This window comes from Schistocerca gregaria, chromosome 1 (genome assembly GCF_023897955.1).
Source record: "Schistocerca gregaria isolate iqSchGreg1 chromosome 1, iqSchGreg1.2, whole genome shotgun sequence".
NCBI classification, from domain to species: Eukaryota; Metazoa; Arthropoda; class Insecta; order Orthoptera; family Acrididae; genus Schistocerca; species Schistocerca gregaria.
In genome coordinates this window covers 109137268-109149514 of record NC_064920.1, presented here as the reverse complement: position 1 = coordinate 109149514, position 12247 = coordinate 109137268, and the positions used below count along the sequence as shown (strand labels likewise).

The 12247-nt window shown below is 34.9% G+C and overlaps 1 protein-coding gene across 6 annotated transcripts in view; it reads right to left on the bottom strand.

Annotated features, from left to right (window-relative positions):
• LOC126334539 (probable protein phosphatase CG10417) overlaps positions 1-12247 on the bottom strand; it is a 94855-nt gene that overhangs the window by 21257 nt on the left and 61351 nt on the right. For 2 of the 6 annotated variants that reach the window (XM_049996937.1, XM_049996920.1), the window contains one exon: positions 1281-1449. In XM_049996937.1, the coding sequence (XP_049852894.1) occupies positions 1281-1449 (169 nt within the window). Of the gene's footprint in view, positions 1-1280; positions 1450-1587; positions 1693-12247 lie in introns of all 6 variants that reach the window. The other 4 variants (XM_049996946.1, XM_049996929.1, XM_049996903.1 and 1 more) reach the window with 3 other exon arrangements.

The window sequence follows — 12247 nt, the reverse complement described above, 5'->3', positions numbered from 1 at the left end:
GAAGGCAGCAATTAGAGAAAGAGCCAGAATTTGACTGTGCTAGGATACTTGCAAAACTAAATGCCTATCTCATCAAGCCAAATTTGGAAGACACTACAGCACAGTTGTTACAGTTGAATTTTTGTATGTAACTGTCACAATAACCAGGAAAGAACTATCAGGATTGGGGGGGGGGGGGGGGGTGTTCTAAGGATATTCTGAGGCTGAAAGAACAGTTTACAGTTCAAACCCAGAAAGGATTACAAATAAGGTATTGACTTGTCAAGAGAGGAGGAGGGGGGGGGGGGAACAACAACAACAACACAACACGATTCTGTGTGTGAAGAAATGCATAAGAATTCAAGATAGCATTGAATAAATGAAGAACATGCAGGAAACAGAGTTTAAGAAGAAAAATAGTGGGCATAGCGGATCTACCTGATGCAAATTGCTTATTTTTGAGTGGCAGAGGTGTAATGAAAGGCAAACTGTAATCAAAGTCATACCATAATCAAAGTGCCAATGAGACAAGTACAGTTCTACTGTTTCTGTTCAGCTGTCTCCACTTTGCTTGGTTCAAAGCAGTTTTAACAAAATCACCATACGAGAAATCCAGCAACAGACTGATATAGTAACGATTTTGAGGTTGAAGCTCTTCTGTCTCTCTTTACTTACAAAATGATCTGTTTCTGGCAAGGGCCCACCTCGAATAAATCAATTTTCTTTTGTTTTGCTCACGGCGTACCCTCTCCAAAAACAAGCCTAAACTAATAAAATATCATTTTTGGAAGGTGACTTAACAGATGTCAAGCAATGTATAAAAATGCAGCTGATTGTCAAAGACACATGATACTATTAAAGCACTTTTGTAAATGATGTTTATTTGGGACAAAATTGATCCCGTTTTAGATTTCCATCATACAGTCAATGCACAGCTTTAAAGTTCCAGCTATTTTCAGTGGTTCTCTCAGGTGTGCTAATCCTTCAAATACTACTAATAATATCTGCAGAAATCAAATAAAGGCTGCACAAATTTTTTCTCATGCATGAATTTCAATTTCACACTTTCAATTAACTACGATACATTTAAATTCCATTCTGCCATCTTTCATATGGAATATGATGTGGCTTTAATTGTGACTGAAAATTAGCTTCAGTGTATGTAGGTCATTCAAATACTGACGTATTTTTCACGTCCATCTAGATGCACATACTCAATCTTTTATTCTTATTGCATGCCTAATATTCCTCATTCACACTATGCTGTTAATGTGATGAGAACTTAATTAAAAATTCCTTACTTCTTCTGTCACTTTTGCACCAAAGTCTTCTTCCTCATCGTCTGCATCCAGACTGTCATCATCATCGTCCTCATCGTCTCCTTCTTCCTCTTCCTCCTCATCTTCTTCATCTTCTAAGTCTTCTTCTGCCTCTTCTCCTTTTCCACTTTCTCCTTCCTCATCCTCACTGCTAGAAACATATAGTGGCATAAGTTGCTTTTCAACACTTACAATTCCACAAAACACTGAAAAATACAATTTCTATGTTATTAGAGTGTGAGTAGTAAGCTATTGTTAATAATAAGAATGATAATATTGTTCATATTACCTTAAATGGAAATTAAAGATCCCTATTGGAATCAGAAACTTTATAATGCTAAAAATCTTCAGTTTGCAAATATAGAAGAATCTTCCAAACAAACCAAATATAGACCTAGAAATTAATAAAACAATGAACATAAAATGAGAGCTCTAATATAATAACTAATATTCGTTTAAAATGAAATCAACGAGGTTAGTTATTGTTTTACTGGGAAAACAAAGTTAATCAGCCTTGCAAAAGGCTGAATTCTGAAACAAAAATAAAACAGGAACTTACTGTACAGCTGATTGTTACACTAGTATTTACCTACAATAATGTAACAATTTTACGAAAGATTATGCAGGGAACAAATAGATGATGAAAGAACTTAAAAAATAATATGAAAAACTGTCCACGTCAATATCTGTGAAGTGTTTCTAAATGTGTTACGTCCACATTTTCTGAGTTTGTTGAAAATGTGCACAAAAGCAAACTTTGCATATCACAAAAAAAAGAAAGAAAGAAAGAAAGAAAGAAAGCACAAACTGTCTATTATTTGCAATCTTGCAGAGCTGGTAAATGGAGAAAGGAGGAGACGATGGCAAAGATTAAAAGCACAGCTGACAACATCCTTGCTGTTCATTCTCAACAATGCGTACGTTCGCACACGCACACACCTATCTCTGAGGACATACTCTGAATCTATGTTCAATCACTTAAACACATTAATAACAAATCCATATGCTATTAACATATTTTGAGTCTGAACAAAAGGTGCAAGCTTATTACATGTCATTAGAAACCTACATCAGTCATAAAACTCTTGCCAAGCTCTCAGACTTAGTTCCAGATATTTGTCCACAAGCAGCTGCCAACGCAGATAGAATAAACTTGTCCGCCCCCCCCCCATTCAATAAGACCCATAACATGGTACAAATTATTATGGTATTTTAAAAACTAAAGGTACAGACTAGCTGCAGTAAGTTAATTTTCTTTACAAGAACTGCTCTAGTGTTATTGCCATTCTCATGTTGCCTGTAGATACAACATGGGTGAGATTATCTGCATTTGTGGTGGTTGTCCATGTGGATAATTGTAAGTTGGTATGTACTTCTAGTTTGATTTGACAGACATACTGCAGCCATAGTAAACTGTCATCATCCAATTCAAACATAACATGTAGTAAATATAAACATATGGTATATATTTTGACACTTATTTGATGTTTCGTTTCCTATAGCGCAATTTTAAATGACAGATCATTTATTATGGTGCTATATGTTTAGAAAGTATAATTAGTTAAACAAAGATAATGTAATATTTCACTAATTGGATTTTGCTGTGAATTATATCTTTAGTAAAAATATGTTTTATTGCCAATATGTACTAGCCCTTTTCATATTCCAGTATGTCAAAGTTTTCCACATAATCTTTGTTGAAAGTCTGTGTGGTGTTTTAATAATTCATATGTTTACATATATCCAATTCCTAAAGTATGTTCATTGCGATTTATTCCAGTATTCTGTGTAGTATATGTAATGCAGCTTCAATTTTGTTAGCCATGTGGTGATTACTTTTTAAATATGAAGAGAATCTACACTGATAACTGTCACTGTTTCTGGTGTGTTCTTTGAATCTGTCAACTGATTTTGTATATCTCCAGATTGGCATATTCTGAGATTCTGAATGCGGTTTTGTTACAAGGCTTATTAGTACAGAAGGCTAGTTATGTGTGTGTGGTTTTGAATAGTAGATTTATCTTCTTTGATATTTGTTTTACATAAACTGTAGGTATATAAATTTTTCTTTATTTAACTGAGGTTTCATTTTAGTCAGACATATGTCATCATGTACTGTACTTTTTTATTTTTTTTACTAGGTCCGAGTCAAAATCATTTCTGTGGGATAATTAACTGAGTATTTTAAGTTCTTTTTGTATTGTTGGTTTTTCTAATGGTGAAATAATTAGTCAATTGATCACGGAGTGGAAATATGCATGCTTTCATGATTTTGGATGAGAGAAGTTGGCATGTTTTCTACAACTGTCAGATATGTGATGGTGGTTGCTTTTGACAATTTTAAGGTCAAGGTAGTTTAGTGAATTGTCTTTTTCTATTTCCATGGTAAATTTTATTCTGGAATGGAAGTTTTTAAGTGTTTGGTGGATTTCTCAGATGTCTATACGACTTCTATCAATTAGCATTTCTATAACAGTAAATTATTTTATTAATTACTGCTAATTTAGAGTTAAAACATATTTCTTCCAGTATGTCAAATTAGCAGATGTGTCAGCTACAATGTTTCCCATAGCTACTCCATCTGCTTCTGAGCTAATGTAAGTTTTACAAAGTCTATAATTCTGGGGGTTCTTACGTATTAGACAGTGGCAGTGTACTACATATGCAATATGAACATTGATTCGAACTATATGAAGTACCAATGTATAATTATTTAAATGGGCATCTATCACAGGTGCAGATAATATTGCCAATGTTTTATCTGCAGATTACTTGAGAATGGTACTAAAGCCAAAACAGCCATCAGAAAGAATATTAAACCTACTGCAGTTAGTCTGGACCTTTCCTTTACAAAATTCCGTTACATGTACTATGCTGCAGGCACAATCTAATGAAAAATATTGGTGATGGTGTGATATGAAGTAAGACGGAATGTTTGCAATATTTATGCTCAAAAATTAAATTAGTAAAACTAATTGAAGGCATATAATCCTACAAATGAAATCTGCAACACAAATTTATTCAGTCATACAGTTATGTTCAAGTAACAGCAAAATCCAAACTGAAGGGACAATTAAGAACGCTTGAGCAACACTATTGATAAATCAAGAAATAAAGGACAAACTACAACGTAAAGTAATCTTGAACCAAGAACTGTACACAGTCAAGTCAACAAAGCAAAATTAGGGTGAAAAACTCTTGTCATCACAAATTTTTGTACAGTGGTAGGGGAGTATGTCATGAACAACATACTGAAAATCTCCACTTGTGGCGTGTGAGTGCTGGGATGACAGGGTGGGGTGCACACGTTTTCTTGAATAACTGGAAAATTGCGACTTCTAGCGAATATGTTCTCCAGTACAAAATTAAGCTACACTAAATTTCTACAAAATGTTGTGGCTTCCTTACATGCTGTGCAGTTCTTTCGTGGCTACTGGAGTGAGAAACATGTCATGCATGAACAGAGAATTCCGACATTAATTTATTCTACATCTAATATCAAATAGTAAAAATAATACGTAACACTGTTGCTGTATTTGAAGTGTCACATGCTAACAGATTTGAATGTAAACATACATATAAATACAAAAGATTTATAAATCTGTCACTCTTTAATTTAATGTCTATTCAGAAGATGCTAAGCTCCGGCCATTATGAAAGTTTGTAAAAGTTATTCAACTGGCAAACACGCAAAAACGGGATCAGTGCATGAACGTTCAAGCTTAATTAAACCCACTACTGGAGCTCCGGAGAGGGGATGCTTGTGTCTCACTGGCAGTGGCATAATTGTAAGTGGCAGTGCCCTCGTGCCACAATGACAGCTGTAGGAAAAACAGAGCATAACTGGTGGAGCATTATTTGAAAATGCAGCTGATGGAATGGAAGCCAATAGCACACAAAAAACACCCTATTCATTTTCCTCTATAAAAACGAGTTTCCATGCTGCAGGGTATGGAAAAAAGAAAAATACACACAAAAATTATTGACAATGGTATTTTAACTGTAAAAAAACTGACATTTAATGGAAACAAACTGAACTTAGAAATAACAGAAAATCTAAATTAGTTGTTATAAAATAATGTCTTATCTTGAACGAGTGCATTTCAGATATCAACAATTGTATCATCAGATCGAGTAACTGTCCACCAGTCATACACGTGTTACTGCATGGAACTGAAGAGTGAGCAGTTCTGCTGGTGAGGAAACAGACCTTTCCCAGAAGAAAGCCACAACAGTTCTACAGGATAACTAACAATTAATTTCCTTACTGACAGTGCAGGATGATGTTGAGATTTGTGCAGTTTCTCTTCATACATGTTGTATTATTAATAACTAATATCTATATTCCATTTAGTGTTCTCGAATTTTGTGGAAAATAAACTCTTCCTACAAGTGCCTGCATGCAATGCATTTTTTAAAAAGTAAACACTCTCCACATGTTTTTGTGCATTGCATCGCCAGTGATTTAAAAGGTGTGCTGCAGAAGGATTAGTATGATTGTGAAAGTGTGTAGTTGTTTCCTGCAACATAGTGGTAGAGAGAGAGGACTCAGCTGCTCGCTCTTTGGTTTTGCAAACCTTCAAATGAGGCAAGTAAGTGTTCTCATTCTGGCGATCTGCCTTCCTTCACACTTCTATCTGCCACCCCTACTCTCCTCCATTACCTCAAGTCACATCACCAGAACACAATTTACCCCTCAATATGGCACTACTGTATATTGATATGGTACAGCTAGTTTATAATTTAACAATAAACATTAATTTTGTACCATTAAAACACAACTTTTAATTATTTGCTATTTCTCCATTCCCTGAAATGCAGAAACTAAGTTTGCTAGGAAAAGTGAATAAGGACTTTTTGTAGGAACCACAAAGTAGTTTAATTTTGTGCTGTGATTTTACGCGTGAATCTGCGGTTTTCGTGTTATCAAAGAAAAACGGAATAAGTAGCCTTTAAATGCTCCCCTACCCAAGGGTGCCCATTTCATTTTCATTGAAAAAGGGGACATTTAAAATAAATTAGAGAAAAACCTGGGACAATGGAAAAAAGGGACATAAATATTGTATTGACTAAATTTAATACACATGCAAGTTTACCTTTACAATGTGCACTCAGATGATCCCAAATCACTTTTTACAATTATTCTACCACACTATCACCGTACTTTTCACTTTCATGTATTTTATTAAGAAGTGCATTATCGTTTGAAATTGTATCATAAAAGTCAGTACACGATACACCATTAAAGCGTGTTTCGACAATGAGCAAGACGCTCACTGTTTCAACTTTCATTTTTTTTTTTATCTGACCACAGAGTTCACGAACGAAAACACACGTTCCACGGCAGCATTTGACCCAGGAATTGCCAGACAAAACTCCACCAAATGAATCAACTTTTTCGTGTTAATGTTTTAACTTTTGAAATAAGCAAGTATATTACACCACGTTGCACTAACACTTTCTTTGTCTCCGTCTCACTTTTTATGAAGTTCTGTGCACATGAAAATTCATCGAACAGTTCATCTTCATCAACAGGAAATTTTGGTACAATACTTTTAACAAAAACACAATAGTCCTGAATATCTTTCCACTGTAGCTGCACCTTTTCAGTATTAACACAATCAAATGATTTAAAAGGTGTGAGAAATGGTAAACACCATTCTCAAATATACTGAATGCAAGAGTCACAGAAGATGTCAGCATAAATATGAAATTGTTCTACAGTAATTTCACCCTCTTCTTCCAGCTTTCTTAGAGTTTCATGTACAAAGGATGTGAGAAATCTTTCAGATTTTCTACATTGTAATTTGCCCAATAATTTGTTTATTTCTTTATAAACTTCCACTACTGTGATTTCTTGTTTTTCAATATATTTAATTGTTGTGGAGAAAGGATTCCCTGGCTAACAAGAAAATGTAGACGAACAATAGATACAGGGTTATCAAAGAATTGTTTAAAGATACCAGGACACTTATAAAGGGAAATGAAATAGGATTTCAAAGCAGGAAATATCTCTACAATTCTTTCCAATGCTGGTAGCAGAGATAGCCACCTTGTCTTGCTGTGCCCAAGTACAGTTTTGTATTCAGTTTCAGTAAACTTACAGAATGACTTCGGAGATTCAACCCTTACTGCATATATGTGGAAATGCTGGTAGATTTTGTTTACAATTAATTGGCAGTCGATGGGTAGGCAACCTGAGCCAGTTTGTAAGGAATTGTGCACCACATGTGCTGGACAGCCAACATCTACTATATTATTCACTGTGTTCTGTTGCAGTTTATAGAACTTTTTTTTTCCTTTCCTCTGATTACCACCAAAATTGGTGATAGTGTTGTCTGCAGAAACTGCAATCACCTTTCCCTCAAGATCATATTTCTTTAAAACCTCCAGCACATAATTCTGAAGTAAATCTGAAGTTTCTACAGCTAAATTAACCAATTCGAGCACTTTCACCGTGATGTCATTTTCAGGGTGAAAATACCTGATAAGGGGAGTAACCAAGTTCAAATCCAGTTAATTCGATGTATCGATCATTACAGAAATGAATTTAGCACTTTTCAGTTCATTAAAAACCTGCTGAGCTGCATAAGGTGCTATAACATTTGAAATGATTGCATTACTTTTTCCGCGTCTACATGTGAATTTAGGATTGAAAAGTTTTTTTTAACAACTGCTGTAGTCCATTGACTGCAAGCTATGGTTATGCATTGCACTGTGGTATGCAAACAGATTCTTGTGCTGCCAACGGCCTATCCATTTCTGTTACTGATTTTAAGTTTACATAGTAGCCACTCACACATGTATTTGCTCTTTTCGTTTGATCACTCATGTGATGTTCCTTTGTCTTAATCTGATTCACAATGTCAGACTTTCCACCAAGACCAATAAATTTTGATCTGCACAACATACATTCTACAGTTTCTCCACTACCAGTGATAAAAGGAAACACTCTTTTTATATTGCTGTTAAAATTACACTTTCACATAATGAAACAGTGATTGTGAAGTGCAAAACAAACAGTGTGGTGACGAAAGCCAGATAGCAAGTATCAGTGGTGTAGAGTATCTCTGGACCGAAAGGACGGATTCAGTGGATCGATTTAGAAGAGAAGAATCTTCGTTGTTATTTGTAACCTATAGTGCGTTTAAAATTACTTGCGATTTTTTACAGTTCGGTACATGTTTGGGGTATGCTGAAAGTTATCTCACACTTCCTAGTATAAATAATTGCACAGTTAATAGCAAGTCAAACAACCAGTAGCGTAAAATACTCTAGCCAAGTGGAATCATAATAAAACGGGGAATTTGAGCCTCCAAAAAAAAACTTGGGACATTTTGGTAAAAAACGGGACGAATGGACACCCTAGCCTACCCCAGCGTTCAGACCTCACAGGTGGGGATTTTTAATATGTTGTTCATGACACTCACCCCTACCACTGCACAATACTTGCAATGAATTTTTTCTCCTATTGACCGTTTTCTGGTCTTCAGTGACTTGTCTACAGCACACCTATTCTTTTACCAAATTTGTAGTATATTACAAATTAATTATACACATAATAATAAATTTAATAGGATAATGCATACTCAACACTAAACAGAAATCTATGCAGGATTATCAGTCCTCTTTCCAATTTTATACATGAATGAAAGTATCACAAATACTGATTTCACAGACAACGAATCAAATCTACTTATTTCTAAAAGCTACAGCACAAGTTTTAACTGGTATGGAAAACCTACCAATTAGAAATAACTCAAATTAACAGTTATTGTAGTAAGCAACACAGAGGGGATTACGTAATGAGTAAAAAGATAATAAATGAGCAAAGTCAGAAAAAACTACTCTCTAAAGCTTAAATCAGAAATTACTAACATGCAAGGCAACAGCAATAAAATATGATGAAGGGAACAGCACTTTTATATTTAAACATAATGATTGCATAAATAAAGTCATGACTGTTTTTGAAACCAACAACAACACCACTGAACTGCCAAATAACCCAACAAATAAATATGTAGCACAAATAAGGAAAAGTATAAAACATTTAAATGCAATACTAAATGACTACGAAAAGAGAACACATACTACAATGAAACCAGCATTAAGTGCTAAACCAAAAATACATAAGCCTTTAATTCCCATCTGCCCCATAGTGAACTGTATAAATTGTTCAGCATACTTGGTAAGGAAAAAACTAAACAAATTATCAACAAATACACAAAAAAGTAGCTTTGAAAAAAACATAATACATACAAATTCCACTTAATAGCAAATCTGTCTCTTAACACCACAAACTTAATATGACAGTACACCAGTACAAGGAATGAGAGAGAGATTACAAAACAATTTTTCATAATGCAGGAAAACATCTATCAAAGAACTCATGAAATTAGAGACTTCTAAAAATTATCCAGTACATGGAACTGAAATAGAAGTAAGGATCTGAACATAAAATGAAAGTTAGGAACGTATTTGTAGCTACCCAAACAGGGGACAGCAACAAAAATACTGGCATCGAGAAGCCCAAAGCACAACATAAATTTATATTCACTTAATAGGCCTATGCTTGGTAATGTTGCTTGTTAGCAGACTGTGTGCTTATATTTATTCATGTTGCACTCTGCGCTTCTGTGAGCCAATGTGCCAATTACTTTCGCTTATTCACATAACTATCAGTACATTAACATCAGCTTTCAAGGCGGATCTCTTCCCCCTCCCTCTCCACCTCCCACACCTCAGTGTGTGCACAATCCGGTTCCTGGTATATTATGACAAATTAGATTAGCATTGCACTTTACAGTACTAATTTTCATCAGTACATATCCATTCCTGTATTCTATTAATTTGGATGGCAGTCTTAATTTACCTGCCTGTAATAGACTTGACACAGGAGAAAATTCAGTTTTCTCTGAATTCAAGTAATTAATATGAGAGTGGTCAGTATCATCATTATCCTACTGCAACTTAGTTTTATAACATTAGGCATGTCAATTTTATATCCATGAAGCTATCTTAAGGGTGAAGCACAATTTTAAAATTATTTCAGAAATATGCTGTTGCATTAATATCTTAATGTTTTATAACTGGTATCAATTTTACACTCATTTGAGAGTTGAAAGAATGGAATTCCACGATTTCGAAAAAACTATGTTTACATTTGATAATTTACATTGCGTGTGAATTTGTGCTCTTTGTGGTGAGTATGGGACCTTGCTGCCACAAGCTCAAATGCAGGTGTACCTCTAATACTTATTTATCACCTTTAACTTATGTCTAATATTATGGAATTGTTTTATACTTGACTGATTTTATTCATGTTGAGCTATTTTATCTTGCTATACTGTACTTAGTTGTCTTATTTCTGGCTGTATATAATGGTTTATACTTAAAAATGTGGTTTTACCACTGTTTTATGTCTGATTTTATATGATCATTTTCTAAATGAATATGTGGTTTCAGTACTGCTGCAGTTTCTTATATTGTCATATTGTACTAAGCTGTATGTAAAAATTTGTCTATGGATCTTTTTGTTGGCATTTTCAAAACTTTTTTTCATATTACTAGTGTCATCGAGGCATTCAAAATTTGTTGCGTCAGCAAACTGAGTATGGCATTGCACAGCAATGTATAGGCATATTTTTCTTTCCCTTACAAATTGTAACTTGAGTTTCTTTTCATAAAGATTTCTGTTGTATTTTAAATATGTATTTTGTAATTCTTGTTACCACAAGTGCAGTCAGTCACTTAGTAAGAAACTGAAAAAAAAAGTGAGGAAAAATGAAAATATGTAAAATAAAGTTGGTGCTCGACGGCACAGCTCCTATCAACACCCCTTATCCTTGTCTTCCCAATACCTTCCACATTGTGATGTCTCAGTTAGGTGAATGTAATCCAGCCCTGCACTAAATTAAAAGATGTATTTAACTGGAATGAATAGGCATATGGTGTTGTAATTGATGTTATTGCATAGGTTAGTGGTATGACTATTTGTCATCAGTTATCTTTACAGTGGCAATGTTTTGTAATGTACAAAGTGTTGTATCATCCGAACATGACATGACCAGGCCAAAAGCACCACAGACTCAAAAATGCAAGCTGGTCCCAGTGCCATAGACACTCTTGCAAATTACGCGAGTGGCATGTGTGGCACTGAGGATGAAGATATCGACTGTGCCTTGGCCAATTGTCATTTGAGTACAATCCGCCAATGACTGAACGACAACAGACAGAAGCCTACTCTGAAGACAGAAGAGCAGCTCTAGCCCACTTGGTTTTAGATCATCACCCAGGGTTGACTTAAGACAGAGAACATCGTTTAGTGAATCCTTAGAAGTAAACAGACAGTAGTTGTAAATTGCATTTGCTATGTACTATGAAGTTTACCTACGATTTCTTGCACTTAGCCACTGGGGGCCATTTTTATGTTACATTACAAAGCAGAGTTTTAGACTTCATTAGTCAACAAGTCAAAGATAAGCAAACCTTTTGAACTCCTTTGTGTGACTGTTACTAATTTGTAGGAGTGTTGTAGAACCTTCGTTCTCCTATCCTGTTACCTGACCCTGGGCTGTAGCTGTGTAATAGTGGCAGGCAGAAACTGTCTTAGCAGTGTACTGCACCAGAAACCATTTCACAACTCACAAACTCTGCTTACCGTAACAACAGTGGCAACTCTGCCTCCACAGCAGCAGTAATGAGAGTTTATGAAACAAAGTACTTGGTATTGGTTTCTGTTTTTGAGGATAACTTGATAATGAGCTTAGCCTCAAAACTAGTCATGAAATAATAAAGAAAAATGGGACACCAACTTTGATGGTTCTCTGCAATTTATAGCATAATCAGATGTACAAAACCACTTTGACAAATTGCAATAATTTCTATATCGACTAAAATTTTAGTATCTGACAAAGAACATACCAGACACAGTGACTTATCAATCTAGA